General features: G+C 39.7%; 5 protein-coding genes and 1 pseudogene across 5 annotated transcripts; 3 read left to right on the top strand and 3 right to left on the bottom strand.

Moving 5' to 3' along the window:
* The first annotated feature begins 241 nt into the window (after window positions 1–241).
* Window positions 242–6778, top strand: LOC136415391 (ankyrin repeat domain-containing protein 31). The gene is made up of 12 exons (XM_066399948.1): window positions 242–471; window positions 535–817; window positions 927–1016; window positions 1069–1248; window positions 4029–4192; window positions 4275–4494; window positions 4541–4692; window positions 4740–4854; window positions 4907–5334; window positions 5390–5593; window positions 5647–5842; window positions 5968–6778. Exons 2-12 carry the CDS (start codon window positions 541–543, stop codon window positions 6201–6203), a joined length of 2262 nt encoding a protein of 753 aa, XP_066256045.1. The 5' UTR covers window positions 242–471; window positions 535–540; the 3' UTR covers window positions 6204–6778.
* Window positions 6779–7125: 347 nt separating this feature from the next.
* LOC136415518 (N-acetylneuraminate 9-O-acetyltransferase) lies at window positions 7126–10219 on the top strand. The gene is made up of 6 exons (XM_066400108.1): window positions 7126–7464; window positions 7607–7703; window positions 7763–8008; window positions 8058–8325; window positions 8374–8609; window positions 8664–10219. The coding sequence occupies exons 1-6, from the start codon at window positions 7326–7328 to the stop codon at window positions 10078–10080; spliced, it is 2403 nt and encodes an 800-aa protein (XP_066256205.1). The 5' UTR covers window positions 7126–7325; the 3' UTR covers window positions 10081–10219.
* A 495-nt stretch (window positions 10220–10714) lies between these two features.
* LOC136415478 (protein FAM98A-like) lies at window positions 10715–12802 on the bottom strand (annotated as a pseudogene).
* Window positions 12803–13130: 328 nt separating this feature from the next.
* Window positions 13131–17279, top strand: Pep (Protein on ecdysone puffs). The gene is made up of 7 exons (XM_066400515.1): window positions 13131–13312; window positions 13471–13794; window positions 14714–14815; window positions 15055–15163; window positions 15218–16123; window positions 16383–16546; window positions 16669–17279. Exons 2-7 carry the CDS (start codon window positions 13480–13482, stop codon window positions 16747–16749), a joined length of 1677 nt encoding a protein of 558 aa, XP_066256612.1. The 5' UTR covers window positions 13131–13312; window positions 13471–13479; the 3' UTR covers window positions 16750–17279.
* On the bottom strand, window positions 17056–19643 carry LOC136415735 (glucose dehydrogenase [FAD, quinone]-like). The gene is made up of 8 exons (XM_066400514.1): window positions 19446–19643; window positions 19171–19386; window positions 18854–19116; window positions 18362–18801; window positions 18113–18304; window positions 17750–18056; window positions 17473–17685; window positions 17056–17385 (listed from the first exon to the last, which is right to left on the bottom strand). The coding sequence occupies exons 1-7, from the start codon at window positions 19624–19626 to the stop codon at window positions 17482–17484; spliced, it is 1803 nt and encodes a 600-aa protein (XP_066256611.1). The 5' UTR covers window positions 19627–19643; the 3' UTR covers window positions 17056–17385; window positions 17473–17481.
* A 1716-nt stretch (window positions 19644–21359) lies between these two features.
* On the bottom strand, window positions 21360–27120 carry LOC136415392 (USP6 N-terminal-like protein). The gene is made up of 11 exons (XM_066399949.1): window positions 27029–27120; window positions 25804–25950; window positions 25635–25745; window positions 25444–25576; window positions 25198–25385; window positions 24926–25146; window positions 24553–24848; window positions 24286–24495; window positions 24136–24232; window positions 22337–22558; window positions 21360–22285 (listed from the first exon to the last, which is right to left on the bottom strand). The coding sequence occupies exons 2-11, from the start codon at window positions 25827–25829 to the stop codon at window positions 22002–22004; spliced, it is 1788 nt and encodes a 595-aa protein (XP_066256046.1). The 5' UTR covers window positions 25830–25950; window positions 27029–27120; the 3' UTR covers window positions 21360–22001.
* Between the last annotated feature and the right edge of the window lie 134 nt (window positions 27121–27254).

Raw genomic sequence — 27254 nt, 5'->3', positions numbered from 1 at the left:
TTTTAATTTTTAGAATATGAATTTATTACTGCGTAAATCAAATTAAATAACAAAATCGTGCTAATTATAAATTATATCGCTTTCTAATTTATTCAATATGAGTATTTATTTACAAATAAATATAAGAATTATATATTAATATGGCACTACTAGCGACGTTGCCGCAATTATATCATCGATCTTTTTATTAACACGTCCTAGTTATAGCCACAACCAGATTTCTTTTTTAGTTTTTAGGGCCAAGCTAAACGTTTTGGCGTCATATTTTGGTGGTTTCTTATTTTTCCCTCTTTCTTCATTCAGATGATAATCCTCAGTTAGCTTCTTTGTTGTGTTTACTCCTTCTTAACGCAGTTCCTCTTAAGCTGTGCGTTTAGGGAAATAGTGGAGCTTCCTTCCATGACTAAAACTGCAATTGTAAACATCAAAGCGACCAATTTATTTGCCTCCAGTTTCAACTAAAAGCGGAAGGTAAGCAACTGCACCCTGAACCTGAAGCAAATCGTACAATCTAACAAACTGATATGCATCAAGCCGAAAATGCCTGCAAATGTGCGACCCAAAGGCTCAGGTCCCAACACGAGGAATCCGCTAGTGACCCCAATGTCCGAGCGTCAGCAGTTGGCATTGCTAATGCAGATGACGTCTTCAGGGGCAGAATCCGACTCGCGAAGCCCCAGCAGTTCGAGCTCGAAAACCCGCGACCGCAACGAAAGAGGTGAAACCCCCTTGCATTTAGCAGCTATTAAGGGCGATGTAGAGCAAGTCTGTAGATTGTTAGCGCACCGCGCCGATCCTAACGTAGCCGACTTTGCCGGTAATTGAATTTGTTCCTATGGCCCCAGCCTTGAAGTCCGAAATATTACTCTTCTGACAATTGAATTTCATTCGAGTGTTTTACAAAAGACTATTAATGACAATTTCAGGCTGGACCCCATTGCATGAGGCCTGCAATCATGGGTGGTATGAAGTGGCCTTAAGGCTGATTCAATCGGGGGCGAATATCAATGCAAAAGGTCCGCGATTTTCGTGTAAATTTTGGGCAAAATTCATGTTCTCGTTTGTTAGGACTGGACAATGACACTCCTCTGCATGATGCAGTGTCCAATGGGCATTTGAAGTTGGTTAAATTGCTGGTTGAGAAAGGGGCCGATATTCATGTGAAAAATGCTAAAGGGAAGACCCCGTTGGAGTTGGCTTCAGCCAACGTGCAACCTTATTTGCTCAATACCAATTTGCCTTTACCAGGTGAGTATTTAATGCACTCTGTGAAAGGCAGTGAGCCCCTAAATTAACTAGTTGGCGACTTTTGGCTGTTAACTGTTGTGGGTTATCCCTTTGATAATCAGTTAAAGAGTTCATGTGGAGCTTTCCTATTCGGATCGAATATTGAAATATATTCATCACACAAGCGATAAACAAACTCTACAGGTGGAAGGGGAAAAATGGACAACAGTAAAGTAAATAGCCCCTCATCACTTATTTGTGAATCGATACGAGGCGGTGGGGGCAGTTTTATCGTGCTGGCCGATCGTCTCATCTCTGTCGCACGCAACGACGCAGGGAAGCAATAAATGACCTGCTTACATTCTGCGACGTGCCATGTAACCTTGCGTTCAGGCTTGTGTTGATGAAGGTTGTTTTGGTTAGAAATGTTGTACTACACTTAGTACAATACACATGCTTATAAAACGTACTCTAACACCACATAAAGTTGATATATGGAGATTCAGAACGAGATGAGAAAATGAAAGATTGAAATTCTACGCTTTATAACTATAAAAATCTCGAATCTAAAATTCAGTGTCCCTCGATCGACGTTTAATGCATCTCTCGGTCCTTTTCAATTCGTGGGCGTCGATGTTTTTCTTGTTAAGTCAAATTTATTCATTTGTTCAATGTCGCACTGGTCCATGTCCAAAATGTAGATATCGATTGAAGAGTGTTGTTGAATAGGTCGATCTCGATCCCGCAAATCTGTCGAATTCGAAAGGAAATGGTACCGCTTCACTTGACTTTAAATTGCGAATTTCCCGGGAAGAGATAAATCGTCGACTTTATCTGCATAACCAATGCGCGTTTCCAGGCATTTGCCCAAGAAATTTCTGCGATTTAGTACAATGACCGCCCGAATAGTACAACACCATTTGCGTCAGGATAAAACTTCCTGCTATCGCACCGGGTCGGAGACGACCATTTTCTTCGCCGAGAAACACAGATTTCCTGCTGCAAAAACGACAGCAGTAAGTGCCGGACGATGCGGCGAGCCGCCCAGTCGTTTCACAAAGGTAATCCGAGCATGAATGCCCTTTGTTTCACGTTTTTCGTTGTCTTTCAATCAATATGGACGTGTCCAAGTTGCGTTTCGCAGTCGCGAGGTTAGCGCCTGTTGAGTAGTTCTCACTCAGCTTCGCTGCTGCCCCGATTGGATTGTCGCACACCTGCGAAAGCTCCATTATAACACAGTGGTTTGTGACAATTAAAAATGAGACTGTGGCATTGCTCTAAAGGCGGAAATAGCGGCAGGAGCTATCGGCTTAGAGCGGCCGGCAGGGGAGACTGATTTATATTGGTTCAATGCCCTTAAAGAAAGCGTCATTGTGAGGAGCCGTGTGACGAGTAAGTGTGAAAATCCAGTGAAGTGGACTGACTGATTGAGACTGAAAGAGGCGGCTTTTTGTCCCTGCTGCTGATGTTTAGGTAATCAATTGCTGTTGTCGATTGTTTTTGAACAGGGGCGGATTAGGCCTTTTTTTTTCAGATGAATCGTTGGTTTCCTTATCAGTGCACTTTGATAGAATTATTATTGAATCACGCTCGTTCTATCCTCGTTAACCTCGATATGGAGGAGAACGACTGTGGCCTAACAAAACCGCTTTTCTTGCTCCTGCATAATATTTTCGAAGTGCGAGTTGTTTATGCATCGACCTTCTATTACGAAAATAGACCGAAGCGAACATATCAAGTAAAGGCTATTATTGATTCAACTCTATTATGTGTTGCCAAACATGGACAATTTCCAAGGCATTTTTCAGCCCGGATAACCCAATTCTGTGTTCATGCGACCGTCTTTATCGAAACCTCACCTTGAGCGTGTATAAATAAATACATACCGAAAAGTATCGATAAATTGTTGTCATTGTTTTGATGAACGAAAATGTTATAGAGGAGAACGGAATGGCTAATTGTGGAATTGTTAATAGTCGTTGCCCCAATAAAAATAAACCGGTCCTGCATGTATTGTCTAAATGCCTGGGAGTGTGAATTGTTTGTAGGTAGCCAGTGCTGGAAATTTTATATGTAACGGCAATAAAAGTGTTTATTATATAGGAGTCGAAAAAGGAATAATGCCGCTATGCGCAAGGCCGGCGAAATTTCTAATCGCCGCCCACTAGGAAAGGAGTTTTCAGACTAGACCCCATCCTTGTAATGTATCATCCTTTTTGTTCAAATATAATCATGCACCGTTTTGTCAAGAAAGCATCTTCCTGAGCTGTTGCCTCCCCATGAGGTCGGTATTGCCTGCACGTAACATGTCTGGAAACGATTTTTGGCTATTTTTCGAAAAACGCTTAGGCCGTTAAGCTGTTTCGATTATTAATCGCCTTCATGAGCACATTTTCCTTAAATGACAATTACCATTCCGTCTCATTTGCTGGAAAAATGATTTCCGCAAGTTCGGAATCACCCTGTATCTCTTGGTCGTTCCGAAGATCTGTTAAATGGATTTTTATGGCTGGTTGAATTGGCACAACTTTGATAAGCCTTCGGTTTCAAAATTCTCTAAGAGTTATCATAGAAATACCAAACCAATGCACGCATTTACCTTCGCCCAGCCATGGAATTTGACCGCAAAAAACGGTTGATAAGATGAATAATGATCCCATTGCTAAAGCTGGCGTGTTCTAGGAAAATCAACGGCGGTAATAAATTCAGGTTAAAGAGCTTGCCTAATATCGCCGTTATTCAAATATGAATGATCGAATACTCCGGTTTTGCTGTTGCTGAAAAGTATGCATTTTTTTCAGAAACTAGTAGTTCCTCAACGAACCGAACCCCGCTGCGTTCAAGGGATGATAAAAAAGTGTCTTCAGCCGCAACGGACAAGCAAAAAAGCTCATCTTCCAGCGACACTATGGAGACCAAAAATGCCTCCAGCACCGAAGACGTTTACGAGTTCAAGTCCGTAAAGGTACGTAAAATGCTGATGACATTGAGAGGAAGAGGAGGAGGGGGGAGGTAGAAAATGACACAGCGGCTTTTGCTGTCTTTAGGACACCGATTCGTCCTCGGAGAAAAACACTGAAGGTGCGGACTCGGAAATGGACGTTACAGATCCACTGTCTGTACCCACATCTAGCGCTAACGAAGAATCGAATAAACGAAGCCACTCTGAATTCGAGGGTAACGAAGACAGCGAAAAGGATGAGGAGAATAAAAAGAAAAAGCGTAAGGAGGACAATGCGAAGGAGGGAGGAAAGACTACTCAACGAGGTAAAAAGGTTTAATGTGGTTTGTGAAAGTTATAACTGGTGCATAGGGCAAAACAAGGGGCAGAGCAGCGGCAAGCAATCAGTGGTCAGTTCTGGGAAGTCTGGATCTGCGAAGACGAATTGCGTTGCTGCGGCGGATAAAAAGAGCCCGGAGGACAGCCCTAAACCCACGTCCAACAATAGCTCCAGTGATGCTGAAGTGAGTATTTATCTGTCTCTTTTTCCAAGTCAATAAATTTGACGCAGGCGGAGGGTTCCTCAAACTCTGGAGACGGCAAAACAGACCTTAAAGTGCCCCCTCTGAAGATTGTAATTCCACAAAGCGCGTCGAGCGAGCAAGAAACTGGCACCAGTAGAAATGGTCCGTCTGAAATGTATTTCTTACTCCTGAATTTAATATTCTGTTTCGACAGGTAAAAATAGCTCTCAGAGGTCTCACCAAGCGCTACCCTACGTTGTTGCTAGTTCAAATAGTAATGATTCGACTGATAAAGAAACGCCCGCTGGTGGCAGTAGTCCCGAGGCTTTGAACGGGTTGAAAGATGGCGAGAAAAAGGAGCCGCAAAATGCACAAAGTGACGAGCAAGTTAGTGAACAGAAGCAGGAACCGGAGCCCAGTGCTTCAATGAGTACAAGTACTACTCCGGTTCCTCCTCCTCCCGCTCCGGCACCGGTAGAACTGCATCCACGCAAAAGAAAAATGAAGCAAAGGGAACAGGCGCAAGTTCAGCAACAGGCCGCTGATAATGGGGAATCTTCAACGGAAGCACGGGGAGAAGTACATCCTCATGATCAACCCATTACCAATTGCTACAAGCTCTTTATGAACATCAGGCAACAGGTGAACGATTTGTGTTATTATGTAACAACATTTTTTTAGTCATGCGTGTTTTCAGATTGAAAAGCGGCGCAAGGGGTTCTTCTTGGTGCAACCCAAACCACCACAGGGCTTTAAGGACTATTTGATGAGCAGGTGTACCTACATGTTGGCCAACACCACCCCTACTACGCCCACCATAAATTATCCACCCACTTTACCCTCACAACTGAAGGATTTGTTTGCGGAGCAAGAGAAGGAGCGATATAAGTTAAGAATGCAGGTATAAAGATTTCTTGAGGAAGTTTAACAATTTTTAAAGGTGTCTCTTTTCAGCACGTTATAGAAAAGGAGAAACTAGTATTGTCAGTGGAGCAAGAAATATTGAGAGTGCATGGGCGGGCTGCCAGGGCATTAGCCAATCAATCCCTACCTTTTTCTGTGTGCACGATCCTTCGGGATGAGGAAGTTTATAATTTAATTACTCCCGAGCAGGAAGAGAAGGACAGGAACGCTAGGTCTAGATACAATGGTAAAATTACCTTGTTCTCAGTTACATAAAATACTATTTATGTTATTTTTTGTACAATATCTATCTGTGTCTCTTTCTTTACCTTTATTTTTTATCTTACATTAAAGCGAAAGTTGTATTTTCAGGGCGATTATTTCTCAGTTGGCTGCAAGACGTGGACGACAAGTGGGAGAAAATCAAAGAACACATGCTGCTGCGCCAGCACCAGGAGGCCGATTCGTTGCACTCCGTGCAGAAAATGAATTGGGAGTGGAAGCTGAAAGAGCTGAGCATGTGCGACAAAAAGTGCACACCGAAAATCGACGATTTGCACGTGCCGCTAGTACAAGTTAGCGATGATTTCGATTTACTGCCTACATAGAAACTGAAAGTCGATCGTCTTTAGCCTATAGCAAGTGAATGAAATCTTTTGTATTCTACTTAACGGCTGATCATTAAAAAAACTTGCAGGGAGCAATGAACCTTAAGCGAAAGGCGTTGATTAAATTATTTGCTATCATGCTAATGTTTGGTTAACTACTGATAATAGATGAACTCATTCAAGACACGCCTTAAATGTTTTAACACCTACTTGAGGGTTTTTTAATGATCACCTTCATATGAATCATTAAAGCTAATTATATATTTATATGCCCGTCCGTAGACATAACAATTGTAGTACAGCCCTCTGTGAGTTGTTACCGCAATATTTTTAAGATAAGAATTTCTTCATAAATTTCCTATAAGGCGATGACATGCTGTCGGACTCTATTTTCCAGAGGCCAGATGCGGGGATGCCCTATTGAATTTTTTATGTTATGAAAAATTGTCGATAGAGATCCTTAAGTTGACAAATAAGAATTAAATTTATTTTTTCATTCCTATACTAGTAAATTAATATTGTTCATCAGGGGCATGCTAAGAGATTAACGTATAACCGTGCCACCTCGTTTTATGTTCATAACCCTCATAATTTTTAAATGTCTTAACATGTTAAAAATAAAATTAAAAAACATGTTTTTTTCAATAATGATCACGCTTCCGAAATCCTAATTCCAAGTCTTTTATTATTTTCTTAAATTTAAGCTTTTAACCCTTCAGCGATCGATTCGCGCTATAGCCCACAGTATCCGAACCAAATAGAACCTTTTTCTTTATTTCTGTCATCTGCCAAATGTGACGTATCAGTGACTATAGCAATATCCACCCTAACCACACTTTTTTGTTTACATTTCGCTCGTAGAATCGGTAGTTGTTCTGAATCGTTTTTATAAAGAAAATTATTGAAATTCACATAATAAGCGACGTTCTCTCACACTCTATAGTGCATTTTAATACTATTTACTTCAGATTTTCTTTCAATTCAGAAAATAGTGAAACTGTGTTATTAAGTTTTAAAAGTTTGCCCGTTGCCGAAAACAAAGTAATCTAACTCAAATGAGTTAAAATGTTTAATTCTGGGCGTTAATGAGCTAGCAATTAACTTACCTGCAATTGGGAGACTATGGCGAGCGAGAATTCTAGGATTGAGAAGGTCATTGAGGAAATTAATGCTAAAAATGCCAAAAAATTGGCTCTGTTTATGATATTGTGTTTTACCTGTTACCACGCATTACTGCACGTTAAATACGATGTAAAGTATGGTAAGTAGCTTCTTTCACTTCCCCATTATATAAAAAAACCTGAAAAAAGTAAGTTGGGCACTCCTTGATATGTGATAATACAATTTAGGTAATGGGGCTCATTAATACACATTATTAATGTTAGTCTACCATCTTATTCTAGGTACAAACTCATGCCGCTGGCTTCTCTCAGATGGTCGATACAAAGGAGACCAACAATGGCAACCCTATGGGTGCATGTTGCATCCATATACTAAAATGTAAATACACCTTACTGTATGTTTAGCTCACAAAACAGTTATTTTTAATCTAATTTCAGCGACACAAAGAGATGCCTTAGATATAAAGCTTATTATGGTTCTAAAACATATTTTACATTTATTGGTGATTCCAGAATCCAACAGTTATATTATGGTTTTGTTAATCATATTACTCAGAATGGGGGCATTATTGCTGAACCCAACAATCCGAGCATGAATTTGTCTTATTTTGACCATAACTTGAACATTAAGGTTGAGTTTGTGTGGATGCCATTTGTCTCTAAAGAAATGATCCAGTACTTTAGGTAGGTACTAATATTCATATTAATGGGGTCCTATAATTATTGTTCATAGGAATTGGGAGGCATCAGAAGATTCTCCTTCAGTAATAGTCACAGGTTCTGCATTGCAATCAATAATAAACACAAATGGTTCAAAGTCTTTAGTAGATCAATACAAAACAAATATCACCAATTTAGTAGTTCCAATAGATAATTTGTATGGAAAAAAATGTAAAACTTTGTGGACTATTCAAGCACCAGTTAATGAGGACAAGCTCCTTAAAGATCCATCTCCTTTGGATAATAATTTAATTGATTTATACAATAATGCAGCCATAGAGGTATTAATAAGTAAACATTAGATGCACATTATAAACACCCACTTTTAGATATTATCTCACTCAAAAGCAAATTTGTGGTGGAGTTTCCGCCTCATTGGCCAGGGCATGATCTTAGAAAGCCCTGATGGGATACATTTGGCTGATAGACCATTACGGCACTGCACTCAGATATTACTAAACATGTTTTGCAACGAGGATATGAATTTTAATGATGGAACTTGTTGTAGTTCTATGGAGGCTTATACAACGCTGCAGATTGTCACGTTTGTGATTTTGGCGGGGTGGTTAGTTGAGAGGTTTTTAGGCGAAGCCCGAATTCACATTTGGTATTATTTTAGCGTGCTAATAGCGAGCTTTATGGGCATCTATCGCTTCATAAAAAAGGTCCGAGGACGTCCCCCGCACGACTATCAACGCCTTCCAGACGGAGATACTGAAACCGTGCACCCAAACAACAAGAACTACTTTCTTCTCTTCAAATCGTTGACTAAAATGTTCATCATCATGTCGTATTTCTTCGTATGCGATCGTACTAATTTTTTCATGAAGGAAAACAAATACTATTCAGAATTCAGCTTTTGGTTGCCGATTGGGTATGTGATGGTTTTGGGACTGTTTTTCACTGAAGATAGCAAGCTGACGAAGATCTTGCATAGAGACCAGCTGAACGAGTGTAAAGGATGGATGCAGCTGGTTATTTTGGTGTACCATGTGACTGGTGCCAGTCGGGTTTTAGTGATAAAAATGCACGTTAAAGTGTTGATTTCCGCGTATTTATTTCTATTGGGATATGAACAATTCTCATACGTTTGGCACCGCGGCGACATGGGGATCGTCAGTTTCTTCCGCAATTTATTTAAGCTAAACTTCATGACCGTCACTCTGTGCCTTTGCATGAATCGGCCTTATCAATTTTATTATTTCGGTCCCCTGCTCTCTTTCTGGTACATGATGATTTATTTCTTCTTGACTTTCCCACCTCACATAACAGCCCAAAATTCCGAGAACAATGTGATGCAATTCTTCTATCTACTCATCAAGTTCATTGGCTTGTTTATCATTGTCACAATCCTGTTCCTCTCCGAGGTTTTCTTCGAAAAGATCTTCGTGACGCGGCCCTGGAAGGCGCTCTTTGTAACCACCGACGATGACATTCATGAATGGTGGTACCGCTGGAAGTTGGATAGATACTCCATTATCTATGGAATGTGCTTTTCAGTGTTGTTAATTGCAGGGCAGAAGTATAATATTTATGACGACAACAATCACTCTAATCTGTTTTCTAAGAGGATTGCGCTAAGTGCTACTTTAGCGGCTTTTGCAAGCCTCGGCACATATACCACCATAACATTTATTTGTAGGAATGAGCCGGAATGCAGTGAAATCCACTCCTACGTAGTTTTTATTCCAATAGTAGGTTACATATTCTTGAGAAATGTTTCAGGAATGCTCCGCACTCGCTATTCCACATTTTTCGCCTGGTTCGGAGAGATTCATTTGGAACTTTTCCTGAGTCAGTATCACATTTGGTTGGCGGCGGACACTCACGGGGTTTTGGTATTGCTTCCCGGGTTTCCGGTATTGAATTTGATCCTCACGACGTATATTTTCGTGTGCGCTTCCCACGAGATACACCAGGTGACCAAAGTGCTATTGCCGTACGCCGTGCCCGAAGATTGGAAACATGTCCTGAGGAATTTCATTTTATTTTTGGCCATTTTAGTGCCCATTGGCATCAATGATGGGATGTTTTAGGTGGTGTATTTGTATATTGTATCTAATAAAGTGCTGTGATATTCAATTTTTCGTTGTTTTATTAACAAAACGCAAGATGCTGCTTTAATGTATAATAAAGCACATATCGTTAGTATTCTGCTGAAGTCACGTTCGTTCAGGACAACAACATGACTTCGCAAATTGGGCCATTGAAAAATGGGTGGCGTACATGATAATTTTGCACAAAAAAAAAGTGAAAATTAGGTACTCTGATTTCAATGAGATTGGTTTGAGCAGTAAATGTCCGATATAGCTTTGATAAGCCGCGCTCAAAACTCCAATTTGACAACTTCAATTTTTTGGGCCAAAAATTTTCATGGATTACAACATTATGAAAATTTTTGGATCAAAAAATCGAAGTTGTCTGATTCAAGTTTAGACCCCACCATATCATCAAAATTAAATAAAACACTGGATTTGAAACGTTTACAACGATTTTCGTATTTATTTCAACTTACTTGGTTTGACAATAGGCAAATAACAAAAAATTATCTATAACTTAACGATAAATAAACAAATTTTTTGATATGGCATAAAAATCTGTACAAAAAAATTCACTTACAGCCGCAGAAAATTGCATATCTCCGCTTAAACGGTTCCTTATCTATAACGACTCCTTCCTCTGTTATAATTGGACCTCCCTCTGTGATAAAATCCGCGTCCTCCTCTTTGATATTGCTGGTTATGTTGATTCTCTTGCACGTACTGATCAGCGTACGTACTTTTACTTTCAGGAAATGTAAAAATTACCTGAAAGTTATCGTAAGTTTTGGGACGTTTATTTTGCTGGTAATAGTAAGAGCCGCTATTGTGCCGATTATAGTTGTAGTCACGATTCTCGTAAAAAGTTGTACCGCCACGATTTTCATGGTAACTGGTATTGTCACGGTTAGCGTACGAGGAACGACCATCGTACCAACAAGCTGCGGAGTAATGTGTCTAGTTGTAGTCCTCTCTGCTATGGCCCGAGTAAGCATGACTACTCTCGGACTCCTGATAATTCCTTCCTTGGTAACCAGCATCTAAATCATCCGAGCTTAAACTCCGAAGATCAAAATAACATAAGAAGTAATATACTCTCGTTGCGAGCCCGATTGTTGCCGCGCCCTCCTCGCTCTCTGAAACCGACACGATTACTAAAATCTCTGTGACCTTTTTGACAACCACCAGAAGGCCCCCTAACCCGATTCTGCTGCCAAGAGGGCATTTCCGGTGGTGGAGGTGCCTGTTCCCAACTGCGACCTCCTCGATCTGGAACCTAACAAAAAAACTTATTTCCTATTTCACTTGGCAATCCAGCAAACAAACATGAATTTTGCGATTAAAAAAGGTAGTTACCTACCTGTCCAATAATAACTTTATTGATTGGTGTCTTAGTGTTTTTCCTCACTGAGGCATTGCTAGTTTTCTCAATGATAGCTAACTGAGTGCGGGCAGCAATTAAGTCAGACATGTCCACATCTGGATCTGCATGCAAAAGTTTCCTCTTATCACAATAAATCTCAAATAGATGCTCTTTGCCTTTGGTTTTATCTGACCACTGAAACCCTACATTACTACTCAAGAGAATACATATAAACAAGTTAAACATACCTGAAAAGACTGAATAGTGACATCAAGTCTAGTGAGTATCATCTCCCTCCTAATCTTATATTCATTATTTAAGTCACTATGCACCCCCTTCAGGGCTTCACATTGCTTATCTGACAAAATCCCATTAAAAATCCCTTCTCCCACTAAATCAGTCCCAGTTTTCTTTAAAACTAGAGACAATGTGGTATCTATTTTTTCAAAAAGTTGCTTTATGGTAATGTTAACTGGAGGTTTGGGGAAACAATGTTTGAAAGATTTGTCACATATCAACCTCCTCAGGAGTCTCTTACTGTGAAATTGACAAGAGAGGAAAATGTTCTGTTATACTTCAAGAGCTGCTCTAAACACTCACCAACTTGAGCTCAATTTTTTTCTCTGGCTTTTTATCATACAAAATTCAAGCAACCATCAGCTCAGTAATTAAATAATCTAACAATAAAAGGCAATCAGAATACTTTTGAAGTCTTTCTGATACTAATCCTTGAGTTAAAGCTTTATATGGACAATCTGTAAAATAAATTTAGGGTTCAAACCCCTGTTATTAGTATGTTCAATAAAGTGCCATACTCAATTCCTTTAAAAATGAAGTAATTTCCATAACAAATGCCATTGCATCCTCAGGAAATGTCACTGCATTCACTTGCTCATCTATACTATATAGAGTCCTAAGTTCTTTGGTCAAAAATTGAACCAGTTCTGTAAAATCTTTGCTTTTTTGCCCAATTTGCGTGGCAGATTGCAGCTCAGACAATTTAAGCAAATGCCCATTGTAGCTATAAATTGAGAAAGTTATGCAGTTAGACCATAACTGAAGTTGTATTAAAACAAAACTGTTCAGATTTTAATGGAACTTCTATGGAAAGGGCTAAAAGGGACATAAAAATAAAAGGCCTAAAAGATATAAAAATAAAAACTGTTTACCCAATGATCTTTAACCCCTCTAAGATTTTATCCTCCAGAAAGGCCATTATTACTGTTGAAGAAGTGGTGGAAAAGGAAAGGTTGAATTTGTTCAAAATATATCCAAATGGGGCAACTTTTTATTAATTAAGAACTTATTAACAATTTCAAATAATAAATATCTAAAGTCGCAATTCACCTTCGCCATTTTTCCTTGATATTTGTTGTCTTTTGACATAAGGGTCCAATACAGCGTTGCCAAGTGTTTAAGATTTATATTTATGTGCTTAAATATCGAAATTCCTATTTCGGATTATAGGAGGAACGCTTTAGAGCGCTAGGTGCAGGTTGCGATCATTATCAATTGTCGACTATAGAACCTAATCCATTAAATAGCACTAATTTTAACGGTTTCTTAGATTTAAAACCATTTGTTTTAATGTAAATGGAAGCTCTTGGATTTGAGATGTGATTTTTTTATTGAATAAACGGCTTAGAGATGCCATTGATACCTGTCAAACTTCTTCTCTCTGCGCATGTTGAATGCACTTGACACGTATACGTCAAGACGTTCGTTTCCCGTTTGTTTCATATCGTTGCCGGTGGTTGAACTTGATGTAGTTGCTACTGTTCCAACTTAAAAAGAAATACCTGTTAATAACAAACAAATTTGTGCCCTTTTATAATAGTTCTTCTTCGATATTAACGTCCGTCCTTGGTAAGTACAAAACTTAATGATAATCTCAACTCCAAAAAGCAATATTCCGATGTGAAACATGTCCGCTTCCGCTCCGCGCTAATGGCGTCCATTCGGCGGCCATGACGCCCTCATGCCATCGACCCCCGTAATGGATAATTTTTTCTTCCCGAATTTAGCGTCCGATAATGAATCGAAGACTTCAAGGCAATCGCGGCCTCCCATCTTTTTCGCAACAGCCGTTCCAAAGCGGCGGCGGAAGCCTTAACCCGTGGCAGGGCGCCTCCAATACCAATCAAGCGGGAATTCTTTCTCAATTAACGTCAAATCCGCAACTAGCTCTGGCCCTATCTAGTTTGCTCCAACCTCAGCAACAGCAGCCGCCTTCTCTGTTGTCCTTAAACACTTCTCCGGCCTTTTCAGGCAACCGTGATTACGGTCATTTTAACTCTGGCGGCGTCAATCGAGGCCGTGCCTTTCGCCGTCACGAGCCCTACAACAAGGTATGGTATTTTATTCTCATATTCTACCCAATTTCCATTGAGTACAACCTTTTAGTAGTTATTCTTCTTGGTACCATTTATTCAATGAACTGTGTGGTTCTGGAAAGGGCACCTTTTACCTCGCTATATAAAAATAAATTATTTTTACCAAAGGCGACATTCATGATAATTCCAAACAATTATTTTAATGTAGGAATTATCAAATGATTTGGGAATGGATTAATGGCAGAGCTGACAATGTTTAAAATTATAGAACTACATTTAACTGAGTTTGAACCAATAACCACTAGCTTTCTGGGCTATCACTCTGTAAATTGAGCTACAAAAGCCTAGAAAGCTAGTGGGCATTGGGTCAAACTTGGCCCAATGAGCTAGACTTTTTTTATAATTTTAAACATTGCCCCCGTGCTATTAAACCATCATTCTTCATAATAATTTTGGGCTTGATAATCCCCTCTCTTGTGCCTTAAATGGACATTTTTTGGGTCAGTTTACAAACTTGAATGTTCTTTTTCTATTTCTGGCATCTGTACAATTCAACACATATTTAGGATCACAATAAACAGTTATAAAGGTTTTTCATCAAGCTTCCAAAAATGTGCATTTTTCAACTCTGAGAAGGAATTTGGTTACACTGCCGCCTCCATCTTTATTTAGTAATTTTCCGCACATTATGATAATCTTCACTAATTAGAATCATTCCTTTATGGGGCCAAAATAAAGGAAATTTCAGCATTCAAATTTCATTGTAAAACAATTAAGTCTAATTCTTAGAACCTAAAGAATTTTACTTCAAATATGTACCTAAAACTTATTCCTATCTGGACTTCCTTTTGAAGATTTTTCTAAGCATTGCTGGTAGCAATATTTTGTTTAACATGCTCTTTGGTCAAAGTTTCTACATGAGTCTTATAAACAGAACCGTTCAAACTTTGGTGGCAACAACTTTAGAAGCAGGAAATCTCCCAAGAGAGATACCAAGAAACCTGATCCCAAGAAGAAAGATGAGAAGAAAGTAAAGGTAAGAGGGTTTGCATAAGATTATTTTGTATTTAAAAGAGTATTTAGAGGTGGAAAATTCCCGAGAATTTAAGAAAAAAGATATTTGAATAAAATCCAAATTCATTAAAAGGGAAGTATCTTAAATTCTGTGCGCAGAGAATTGTCTTGGGCCATCCCTAAATGCATAATTAAATTTCGTATTTAAAACGTGTCTAGTGAAAATGCATTAGATTCTGATTGTTCCCCATATGTAATTAGATTGAAACTACTGAAGAAGTTGGTGATGATGAAAAGAAGGAAACCAAGAGGGACTGGAAAGATGAGAAAAACCAGGTCGAAGGCAAAGAGAGCGGAGATGAAGCAGAAGGTCTGTTTTCAGTTCTCATTGAAGTGATTCAAAATCAAAACTTCCATTAATTAGGTGGTGAGGGCAAGAAAGAAGGTGCCAATAAAGACGGGAAATTTGGTGGAGTCCCTCGCAAATATCTTCACTGTTTCGTTTGCACCAAACAAATGTGGGATGGAGAATCGATGAGTAAGCACGTGCGAGGCCGCGCCCATCGTGAAATGCTTAAGGCCCTGGAAGAGAGCATCCATATTTGCGTGAACATTCTACGGGAGAACTTGCGACTGCAAGAGGAGCGCAAGTTGATCGAATTTAATCGCCAAAATCGGCTGAGGAAGTTCGGGCAGAGGCGCGACCCCCAACTAAGTCACTGTGCCATGTGCGACTTGAAATTCATGGGCAAGATCATCAGTCATCGGCGCACCGAGGGGCATCAGCGTCTGAAACGCTACCTACATCCCAACTGCAGGATTTGCGATAAGGAGTATCCCTCGAGAATCGAATGGGTCGAACACTGTTTGACTCCGGAGCATTTAAGGCGTAGCAGCGAGAGCACGGAAAAGCGAGAAGACGGCAAACACGGGGATGAGATCGTGGAAAACGTTGAAGATGTAGACATGGATGAGGCCTTGGAGGAAAGTCTGCACATGGAGGGTGAAGACCCCATCTTAGACTTGGAGGGCAGTCTGCTCAACATGGTGGATCGGCTGCCCGCCTATAAGGCTAAGAGGGCAATCGCCCCGTCTGCTTTGGAACAGTTTTCTGGATGGAGGTGTAACTTGTGCCATAGGAGTTTCCCAGAAAAGGAGGACGCAGATGCGCATTTGATGACCAAAAAGCATTACTATCGCTTTATTGAACACATTAAGGAGCGTTTTGATCGGGAAGAGAAGCGTAAGAAGGCGGAGAAGGAAGCGGCTGAGAAAAAGAAGAATGAGGACTCTGCTGCGAAGGCAACAACAGAGGAAAATGGAGTTACAGGTTAGTTATTATATTGAGTTTGGACAGAGATTTTTCGTCTAATTTCAGATTTGATTTAATTATTATTTGTTTTATTGCAACTAACAGCAGGTCTTTAGTGTGCTCAATCAATAGACCTTCTTGAACCTTGCGAAATTAATTCGTTCTGTTTGAGGCGATTTTGAAATCTCGTTTTGTAATCGCTATAGAAAGGTCCGAACATATTTCATCAATTAAAATTTTTTTCGAGATTTTGATTAATTTTTTTTTTTTTCGTTAGAAGAGATCGTCGAGGGGGAGGTAGATCAAGAAATGTATGACCCCAATGAGGCGGGTGAGGATGAAGACACTCTTCTCGCCGACGACCCAGAAAAAGAAGTCGCAAGCGCAGACGTTGAAATAGAGACGACTATTGACGAAGAGGAAGAAGAGACGGAGCAGGAGGTAATAGTCACGAAATAGCGCAAATAATTGAAGAAATTAATCAAAGATTAGATTCGGTTTTGACCTGCGTCTGCGTAAACGCTAAAAATTCCAAACTTATATGACAAATTGTAATTATTAAGGTGGTGAAGGAGCCTGAACCAACGCCGAAGCAATCTCCTAGAAAAGTTACAGGCCCGAAGGGTAGGCGCGAAAGGAAATAGTTAATTTATAGTATTTGATGTGTCGAGAGTTTTTAAGTGTCTGCGAGGTTTTTGTCTTAGATTTAATTACAATTTTCGTGCTTTGCGTTGCCGGCTGGTTGCGCCCAATTTATTCCACATTTTATTGGCGTTGACGTGTGCTTTGACGGTCACCCAGCTATGCAACAATTATGGCCAAACTATTAATATGCTGTCAGCTTTAAGTGCAGGCTACTTTTCGCAGAATCTTTGAAAGAAAGCCTTAATATGGGTCAAATTCTTGGTTCGTATTGGAACTACCTTGGTATTACAGTCGAAAGTCCATTAATGATTTGGCCCTTAGTGACGTAAGTACGCAAATTCATGAGGATCTTTAAGTTAGTTCATGTCAAATTAATATACATATGATGACAAATTAAGTCGTTGTAAGTCGAAGGTATTAGTTTATGGCTGCATGTTTGTGGATAATAGTACTGTTTTGGCATTGCTGTTCTTTTTTTAAGAATAAGTAAAGGTGTATGCAATAGTAATAATAAAGTCTATAAGTACAAGACCAGTCTAATTATTGAACAAGATTACCCCGAAATTTGAACGAGCACCATCATTTAGCGAATATTCGAAGTAGAGCGGTCGTGGGATCGTGAGCACTTGCACCATCTAGTGAATAAAATTAAGAAAGATTAGCGGGGTCTTCAGAAGCCCATCAATTAAATAAATAAATATCGATTATATTAATCAAACTACCTTATATTATTAGTAGTAGGCGTTTTTAATAACGTCGGAGATCTTCTCAGCTATCATAACTACAGGCGCGTTGGTATGCCCAGAGTTCAGACGCGGCATAATTCCTGCATCTACAACGCGAAGATTCTTAATTCCATGAACCTTCAGATCAGAATCCACAACAGAATCTGAGCTATTTTTCCCCATTCTCGTAGTTCCAATTGGATGGAACCCCTGAAATAGAACCAGAAAGTTAAGTTTGAATTCCATATACTTCTTTTATGCAGCATGTACTCACACAGCTTGAATAATATTTAAAAAGGCAGAACCACCATTTCTTGGAAAATTTCTGGCAACAAAGGCTGCATTCGTGCGACTTGGGAAAGTCAACAATGGAAAACCCGCGGTTAGAACTAATGAGTTTTATTGGCAAAGTACCGTTCAGATCCAAGAGGACCTTCACTGCCTCATACATTTGCTCGAAATCTCTTTCGTCGCCCAATAAGTTAGGGTTTATCAAAGGAAAATCTCTGGGATCACTCGATTTCAGCGTTACCTCTCCTTCGGAATGGGGCTGCATTACTTGAATATAGGGCGCAACAGAGCTTGAAACAAATAAAAAATTATAATGCTCACTGATTGATGATTGCAGCTACATTACTTGACAATGAAGTTGCCTGATGGATCGATGTTGAGTGGGAAACCGAAGAATAATTCCGCGTCCGCGAGTTTATCTCCGTTGAAGTCCTTGAAGGCGATAACGCGTCCCACATTGGCCATGAATGGGCCTTGTCTCTTTGACCATAAGTCCATCGCTTGGTCCAGAGTCACATTGTAAAACACAGTGTTGGTTCTAGAAGTCAAAAATTTCCTTGGAGAAATTCCTTTTAGATTAACGACAAATACGTACGAAAGGGTCATTGCGTTAGTAAGGATCACATGTTCACTTAAATGCTTTCCAACTGGGAGATCTGCTACGACCTCTATTCCGTGCTTGTTTAGTTCATCAGTAGGCCCAATTCCCGAGAGCATGAGCACTTGAGGCGAGCTCACAGCGCCTGCCGACATAATCACTTCGTTGGATGCCTTGGCAAAGAACGTTTTTCCTTCTTTAACAAACTCTACGCCGACTGCAGTTTTGCCTTCCAAGATCACCTTTGTGACGAACGATTTCAAGCTTATAGTCAGATTGGGCCGTTTTATGGCCGGTCTGAAGAACGAATAGTTTGAGCCCGATCGGATATTGTAGTTAAGGTAGGATTGCACCATTCCGCAACCCTCCTGGCTTTTTCCGTTATAGTCCACCACTTTGTAATGGAGATTTTTGAATCCCTGGATTACAGCCTCAGTCTGGAACACTGTTAAATTGAGGCTTTCGGCAATGACAAAATTGGAGTTTTACCAATCCAGGCACCGCTGGTGCCAGGCTGATGCTTTGTGGACCCTCGGACCCGTGGTACTTCTTGTCTTTAGGATGAAAAGCGGAGGCATGTTCGGACTTCCGGAAGTAGGGCAAGACTGATTTGTAGGACCAGCTTTTGTTTCCCACTATCTCAGCCCATCGGTCGTAGTCCCTGCGGTTCCCCCTTACGTGTAGAGCTCCATTTAATTCGCTGGAGCCCCCCAGGACCTTGCCTCTTGGGAATCGGCAAATTTTATTTGAAACTTAAAGCAGGGATTTGAGCAATGTCACTTTAACATTAGCGCTTTAGTGTTTACTCAGGCAGGAGTTGTTTTGGGGCGTAGTGTTAAACCCCCAATTCCAAATGTTGTTTATCATGTAATTGTGAATGCCTAAAATCGCAGCAGTGTTGGGATCTGCAGAGCCAGCCTCGAGGACTAGCACCTTGAAGGACTTGTGCTCGGTCAAGCGGTTTGCCAGGACACCTCCTGAGGTGCCTCCCCCCACGATTATAAAGTCGAAAGTTCCATAATCTGCGAATATCGGCGGCTTGAAAAATTCTTATGTGAGCGTTTAGGCATATGGCGTTTACCTTGTTTTTCTGGATCTAAATTGGCGAAATGCTCATTGTTGTTCTCGGGGAATCTGTACTTTGCACTACTTTCTATAACTTCCCGCACTTGCTGAGTCAACTCAGCTAAACTGTAGAGATCCGCTTTGATGATAGGGAGAAAAAGGAAAATTAAACAGGCAAAACAACACGAATTTCTCATGGTCACTGCTCATGGATCATTGCAGTTTGGTTAACGAGTTTCTAACTCATATATATGCATATATATATACACTCAAGTAAGTTGTGGTCGGTGATAAGCATACAAATATTCTCCTAGTTTTGCACCTTTAACTGATAAACCATGTTGTTTCCAAGTAATAATATATAGTAATTAGAAATGCCAACAAAGGACACCTATTCGGCTTTCAAGTGAAGTATATATTTAGTGATAAACGGTTAGGAAAGGCTCATTAAGCCCAACGATACAAAGACAACGCACTTAGTAGGTAACAAAAACGGTTAAAGATGTCACCTTTGTGGAATAGATAAAATTAATCCAAAAAAATACAAAAGTGCAGTACGTTCACTGTACCATGAAATTAGGAATAATCACTAATGAGGATGTCAGAAATTTTTTCTGCAGTCATCACTATGGGTGCGTTAGAGTGCTCAGAATTGAAGATGGGCATGACTCTCGCATCCACCATCGTCAATTCCATGGACTTTCAAATCCGGATTCACCACCGAGTTCTTGGCGTCTGTCCCCATTCTTTTGATGCCAATAGGATGCCAACACTGAAATCACTATATTAGTTCAAATTCTCATTACTCTCATTGAGGGAAGTTACTATCTTAGTTGTACTTACTGGGCCCGTGAAGGCTCGTATCACGCAAAACCATCGATCCTTGGTCATCCTCACAGTCGCTTCGTCGCAATCCGCATGTGCCGTCACCATGAACCCTTTGGTAATATTCCCGTAGGCCTCCGTGTTGTTCAGCCTTAGTATGATCTGGAGTCCTTGATTTATGAGTTCCATGTCGATGTCACTAGCGAGGAGGATAGGGTTAATCCCGCGGGTCTCTAGAGGCCACAGTTACTTCCTCTTCAAAGTGGGGCTGCAGGACTTGGATTAGTACTTCCACAGCACTGCAGAATTCGGTGGTAAAAACTCATTTACTTTACAGCTCAATAAAGAATTCCCAGAAGAGTCCCTTGAGCCACGATGTGGCTGAGAGTGTCGATATCGTGCTGCGTATCGTTATCCAAATCGTGGAAAAATACCGCCTTCTAAGTCCCGAATTAATGGCCCTTGACCGTGCGTCCATATGTCGACTGCCCGGTTTAAGCTGACATAATAGTGCGTTTCTTTAATCCTGGAACAGACGATTCAGTTAATGATGGATTATTTTTCAGCCGTTCACAGATACGGAAATGAAACTCCAACTATGTAAGCGTGATCCCTGAAATGTTGCCCTACTGGAAAATCTGCGATGACCTCAATTCCGAATTTCTTTAGCTGAGCTACAGGAGCTATGCCCGAAGACATTAAGACTTGAAGAGAGCCGATAGCTCCCGTTGATAGGATGTCCGTCCTTGACAAATTCTATGCTTACGGCTGTTTTATTCTCCATAATTACCTTAGTAACCAGAGAATTGAGAGGTATGTTCAAGTTCAGATCTCTCTCATCATCAAGTAAACATGTTTTTAAACGGAAATAATAATGATTCCCTTGGTCCAGCCTCAAAACTTATAGAGTCTTAAAGACGATTGATTCCAAATCTGAACTTACCACGGACTCGCTAGAGCTGGTCTTCATACAGGTAGTATCAGTGAGGTGCAAACTTTGAACTTGCTTCTGTCTGTGTCCAGGACAGTCTTCGGCTGATACAATGGCCAGAAACATACCCAAATTTGCTCAATACGGATAGAATAATGTTAAAGAATATACGTATTTCTATAAATTAACTTTTATTACAAAATTTAGACATCATTCTAGGAATGAAACGATATAACAATTCAATTCACCACTGTGAACATATCCAAGAGCAAATTTCAATAAATTACAAGACATTTATTATTGCAGATATCACACTATACATATGGAAAAACCTTTATTATCGCAAAGGAAACGGAAGGAAAACGACGGATAAAAGCGTGGAAATAAACACGAATAATTAATCCTAAGACTGCAATTAATTGAGGACAATCACATTTACTATGTAAAAAAAATTAAAAAATGGTGGGTGAAAAATATCAATAAATAATCGTAGATAGGAGAAAGGTATGGCACACTACCACAAGACATAAAGGGACTATCATTTACTACACAAAAGTAGCCAATAAGTTGCAATTTAAAACTGCCATCTGCGTTATAAAGGCACTCTCAAGACTTGACTGGCTACCAAGGAAATGTATCGTTGAAATCGTTCTTCAAGAGCATTTTCAAGGAATTAGAGACTAACTGAAGAGTATTATAGAAAGAGGACTAATATTGACAGGATTTTTACAAATACGCACTTAAAAAAGTAGGCATAAGCTACGACACACGCATCACAAAATTCATTATTTGGAATGATATCATTGAGCCGAGGATCTACTTCAAGTCGACCGTTTCAGGGCTCTCCAACCGGAAATGCTTGATATGGCCATGCTCCACTAAGGGCGTAGGCAATTCGTCATTGTCGATCCTAATCCGAATTTTGTTCATTTCAGGAAAGGAACAGGGATGCATCTTCTGGACGTCTCCGTTGTGGGGGCTGGCTATGGGGGTGTCCAGGGGGGAGTAAGGTACGTAGATGCGTAGCACGTCGGGGCTGGGGTTGTGGGGCGTCGCCCTTGGGGTGGACTGCGCGCTTGTGAAGCATTGTTTGGGCATACCTGGGAAGAAAAGCAACATATAAATTCTGCGAGCAACGAGGGCTATTTTACCTGATCCGATGGAGCTAGCTCCTCCCACTGAGTTATCGCTCATATTGCTGTGGGTGTCCAACGAGTTTTCATGGGCTTGGGACCGCGTTATCGTAGAAAAAACCGACAAATCTGCTGTCGACGTCACGCTAGTGTCCGCCAATGAGCGTCGTGACCCATTGTGTTCGCAGTCTAGAAGCGAACTAGCGTCGTCCATTGAAGGGTCGAAGGAGAACTTGGATCCTACAAGAACAGTTGCAAATTCTGCACTAAGACTTTTGCTGCTAATATTTATAAACGATGTGTGAGCATGCTACATAGCTGTTGTGCCAAGACCTACCAAACTCACTCTCTGCGGGTGGACACAGAATTCTGCAATCTTCCAGAGAATTCCAGAAGACCGTTTCTGATAATTCCTGGTAATTCTCTTCTTGCAGTAATAATAAAACAATAAATAGTAAGTAACCAAGGGAAAAGTAAATAAATAAAATAACAAGCCTCTTACCGGTTATTCTAGCGATAGCACACTGAGGTACACAAACACCCACTTAGGTTAAGATAACTGAAGGATGAAAACCCGGCCTTAGTACAATTTCAGCACTTAAGTGTATCTTAGCCCAGTGACCTGCTAATCTAAACATGCGTAGGACCTACCTAGGGACACTCTTCAAACGCTTACTTCGGGCAAGACTGCAATTTTTCCAAAAATAATAATGCATTCCTAGTTATGTTCGCAAGGATATACGTAAGTGCTGTGAGATTTGTGAAGGTGCTAATCATGTAAATAAATATTTAAACGCCCTTTGGCCAACACCGGATCGTTTGTGAGTAAAACACACTGGGTTTCTTTGGAATGAGGATGGTTAAGAGCTTTGTTAGTGACGGTTAAAATGACCAAAACCACACGATAAATGTAGTAGAGTTTATAAAAAAATATATTGCAAAAATACATTATAAGAAAAAGTAAAAAAAAATTTTTACATTATTACTGTGAGTAGTTTAAGCCTAGTAATAATAGGAAAACTTGTTATATACAAAACCATTAAGACAATTTACAGCAATATTTCCAGATCACGAAAGAAGGCTTTTCCTAACTAAACATTTCCACATATAATCAAGTCTTTTAGAAACGAAAGGGGAACGCACAAATAAATGCATTAAACAAGCGAGTTGCATGGGCACGAAATGCTACTAGGATATGATGTAATTGCCAAAACACCTATGTAAAACGTATCTTAAACGCAATACTCAGTCTTTGAGCTATTGCTAAAAATAAAGTTACACTGGGTGTTCCAATGCCATGTGGCACTGTTGCTATCTTCGAAACGGTAAGAGTTGCAAAGTCTTTGCAATTTGTAATTCTTAGCGTTCCGCAAGAGATAATCGTAGCTAGTAAATGCCATTTGGGACACCCTGTCTATTAGGAACTCCAAACATTTAACAAGCTACTATACCTAAACTATTGACTTTTCTTTGCGACTACATGTCATTTTATCTTCTAAAAGTTGCCGGACAGTTCAGCTGTAGATCTAACTCCCCGTAGTTTCCGCCTCTGTAACGTAACTGTGACTGTTATGGGCTACAGCTAAACTCTCCCTACGATTGCTATGTACAACTACAGCCATTGTCAATAAACAAGACTAAAAAATCGACATTTGTTCGAGTTAATTGTTCTTTGTATTTTGAGTTTTTCGTGACAAAAACTCATAGCCTAGTGCACTCAATTTCGACGCTACTTGCGACACTATCGGCGGCAAAACTACTCTTACTGGCTAAGGTGGTTCTACTGCCGATTGTCGAACTATTATCCGGATCCGTACCTGTGTAACCGACTGAATCTCCAACTGACAGGTGGCTCTCCTTTTCCGCCGATTCCCGCGCCATATCGCTCGCCAATGTCACTATCTCTTGGGTCCGCTTAAAATCCAAAAAAACCATCTAGTATCCCAAAAAACTTTCCACATTCTTACCTTTTCATTATCGCTAAACATCTCCTTGCGAATTCCCACAATTTCTTCGAAACAGGGCTCCAGAAACTCCCCGAAGGGTCTCTGGGCAATCTCGTCATTAGTTGGAGGACCTGGATGATCTAGTCTGTGTTTTCGCAACGTCTCCAGTGAATGCTCCAACTCTCTGATAACTGTATCGTCATCGTAGAGGAAATCTTTATACAGACGCACCTAAGTTCCCAAAGAAATTCTTTGTTTTATTATCAATTTTCCTATTGGTGAACTAACCTGAATAAAATGCACAATCGAATCCATATCGCCGAATTTTAATAGACTACGTTTATGCATTTTGAGAATTGTGTAGGCCATTGCTGTGACTACTCGTTCCCCTTCAAAGAGGTAAATGTCCCAAATTCTTAGACAGAGGCTAAACGGGACTCGTTCGATGAAACACACGAAAAACCACTTGACCGAGTACAAGATGGTATCCAGGCCGTGCTTATCGAAGTGTTTTTTCACTTTGGGCAAGAGTTTCGTTAATATCCTGTCGTGGTGGGCGAGAAATCTGGTTAATTTGGGAAAACCTGAAGCAAACCAATCAAAATCAATACAAAAGTTGTATTAGTTGGATAATCCTCGTTAATGGACGGTCATCACTTACCCTCCTTATACAGACCATGCATGGCATATTTAGGGTCAGTAAGCAGAATATGTACAGCCCAAAACGCGTCCTCCTCGTCCATGTACATTAATAGCACTCCTGCCAATCCAGACATGCCTTGACAATACCCCACTTCAGAATTATACATGGCGTAGGCCGTTAGAACATTAAACAGCATCTGCTGCTTGATACTGTACCGTTCTCTATAGTGCAAATGTTCCCTGAAGGGTTTTAGGGTTAGAGGTGCTTTTAAAAAGTGAAAATTAAAGTACCTAAATTGTCTATTAACATCAGAATCTATCTGCCGAGCATCAGTGGAATACTTCCGCGCCAATCTCATCATTTCTTGGTACTTGCCCTTGTTGGCGTTCTTCACCTTTTCGACTTGCAGCAGTTTACACCACGCTTCGCTGCGCAGCGAATTTGGAATGCCTTTATATACACGAGAGTGAAGTTTTTCCTTTAGAAATATTTTTCTTATTACTAATTACGGTTTAATTTTATGAGAAAAACTCTACTTTAGACTGTGGAGATTCCCAATTTCTTAACATTTTCAGCCATTTTTTTTGCCGTTCTACCTCGATCTGCAGCTTTTTAGCCTCTTGCGGATCCACTTTGGATGGTAAACGCTTGTCATGGATGAATCCATATCTAGCCACAAAATGTGGTAATTGAGAGTAAAAAATTGGGGAAATATTTGTATCTGTACCTGTCAGTGGCATGGTAAACTTCGAAACCAGGATCTTCCCAAGGGTCAATTTCAGCACATTCTCGTCCCTGTTCATAACGTCTGAATATCTTCTCTCGCTCTTCAGCAGATCTGAATTGAAATAAAACTGTTGCAAACTATTATTAAAGCCTCAACTGAGGAATTTTACCTTTTTAAAAGATCCTCCTTATTCATCCCATTGAATAATTAAGTGACTGGTTAGGAAAACTGCTCAGGGACATGCCGTAATGATGAGTTAGTTGAAGTCTTAGGTTTTGGCATAACATTAATTATTTACTGAGGAGTAGTGCAACATCTGAAATCCATATAAAAGGAACTGGTTAAAACGTGGAAAATTTGAAATATTTTACTACTTCTATTTGTCCTTATTACTTTAGGTAGGTAAATAAAAACATATAATAACATATATAACATATTTTTGAAGTAATGTTAAAATTTCCTGGAAGTATAAAAATAGTATTTGATATATGGAAAAAAAACTATTAACAGCTACTGTTTCTATATTTTCCAGATATCTAATAACCCATATGAAATTTTAAAACTTTGATGATATAATAAAGGGTGCTGATAAAAAAAATATATTAAGTAAATATTGAAATATCAAAGGCATAACTAGAATCAATTCATTTGTTAGCCAAACTTTTCATTTAATTTTTATTTACCAGTCTCCTACATCTAGGAATCACCATCTCTAGCCATTTTCTTAATGATCACCTTGACATGTAGCCCTCCTAAATTTAGAACTGTAAATTTGTATTCAAATGCTCTCTTTGTTCCTTATTGAAAAAGAACTTATCTCCACAATTGAAATATGGTATCCCCTTCCAACCATGGTTAACACATTACCAATTTTGTTTGCTCACCTGTTTTGCCATTTGATATTAATCAAGGGTAAACACAGTGTGACTTTGAGTACTATAAGAAATTTCTATCTGAACTTTTAATATTTTGTTACTTCCTACCAAAATCCTGATTTAATAATAAAGATGGTACATAATCTGCTTACTCAATAGATTAGTAAATGAGAGATTAGAAAAGATTATTACCCATTATAACAATGTAGGCCAAACTAGTAGGGCAACAGTTGTTACATTTGAAATTGCAGGCAATATGCACTAAACAAAAGAGTTGTAGCCCGCATTTTAAGTGTTTCCTTAAACGTTCAGATATTTCATAATAAGACAAAGAAGAATTAAGAATAAATTTCGAAGGAATTTCTGTTGAACCCACACAAGAGAAGATATCACCCCTCAACAAGCACCACTTCCAGTCGTTTAATCTGCTTCCAGGGGTATTAAAAATATGTTTCTGAATATGATTTTTAGGTAGAGAATTATGGAATCATTAAAATAAACAAAAACTCATTTACTTACTTTATTTGCTTACAATTTTTTTGGGCTAAAAACTTTTTTCTCTGCCAATTTACATATACATCAACAACTAACCACCTCCATAATTGTCAATCTGACATTAAAAAAAAAACACATGCCAGGTGTCTCGATCACTTCCCTAGGTGTCAAGTTGTTTCTCTTTTTTCCCTTACAAAAAAAAAGGACATCAATATTGTTAATTGTATAACTAAATGGAATTCTGTCTTGG

This window comes from Euwallacea similis, chromosome 20, assembly GCF_039881205.1.
Source record: "Euwallacea similis isolate ESF13 chromosome 20, ESF131.1, whole genome shotgun sequence".
NCBI lineage: Eukaryota > Metazoa > Arthropoda > Insecta > Coleoptera > Curculionidae > Euwallacea > Euwallacea similis.
Note: the sequence above shows the minus strand (reverse complement) of the source record. Positions and strands in the feature narration are given on the sequence as shown.

Coding starts and splice junctions, on each gene's coding strand:
- LOC136415391 (XM_066399948.1), top strand. CDS start 541: ATGCCTGCAAATGTGCGACCCAAAGGCTCAGGTCCCAACACGAGGAAT. Junction 4,855..4,906: donor AACTGGCACCAGTAGAAATG/GTCCGTCTGAAA, acceptor CTGTTTCGACAG/GTAAAAATAGCTCTCAGAGG. Junction 5,594..5,646: donor GATATAAGTTAAGAATGCAG/GTATAAAGATTT, acceptor GTCTCTTTTCAG/CACGTTATAGAAAAGGAGAA.
- LOC136415518 (XM_066400108.1), top strand. CDS start 7,326: ATGGCGAGCGAGAATTCTAGGATTGAGAAGGTCATTGAGGAAATTAAT. Junction 8,326..8,373: donor ACAATAATGCAGCCATAGAG/GTATTAATAAGT, acceptor ACCCACTTTTAG/ATATTATCTCACTCAAAAGC. Junction 8,610..8,663: donor TTTGTGATTTTGGCGGGGTG/GTTAGTTGAGAG, acceptor GTATTATTTTAG/CGTGCTAATAGCGAGCTTTA.
- LOC136415735 (XM_066400514.1), bottom strand. CDS start 19,626: ATGAGAAATTCGTGTTGTTTTGCCTGTTTAATTTTCCTTTTTCTCCCT. Junction 19,117..19,170: donor CCAAAACAACTCCTGCCTGA/GTAAACACTAAA, acceptor CCCTGCTTTAAG/TTTCAAATAAAATTTGCCGA. Junction 18,057..18,112: donor TCAGGCAACTTCATTGTCAA/GTAATGTAGCTG, acceptor ATTTGTTTCAAG/CTCTGTTGCGCCCTATATTC.
- LOC136415392 (XM_066399949.1), bottom strand. CDS start 25,829: ATGAATAAGGAGGATCTTTTAAAAAG. Junction 25,746..25,803: donor AAGGAGGATCTTTTAAAAAG/GTAAAATTCCTC, acceptor ATTTCAATTCAG/ATCTGCTGAAGAGCGAGAGA. Junction 22,559..24,135: donor AGATTCAGTCGGTTACACAG/GTACGGATCCGG, acceptor CTGTTCTTGTAG/GATCCAAGTTCTCCTTCGAC.
- Pep (XM_066400515.1), top strand. CDS start 13,480: ATGAATCGAAGACTTCAAGGCAATCGCGGCCTCCCATCTTTTTCGCAA. Junction 15,164..15,217: donor GAGCGGAGATGAAGCAGAAG/GTCTGTTTTCAG, acceptor TCCATTAATTAG/GTGGTGAGGGCAAGAAAGAA. Junction 16,547..16,668: donor AAGAAGAGACGGAGCAGGAG/GTAATAGTCACG, acceptor GTAATTATTAAG/GTGGTGAAGGAGCCTGAACC.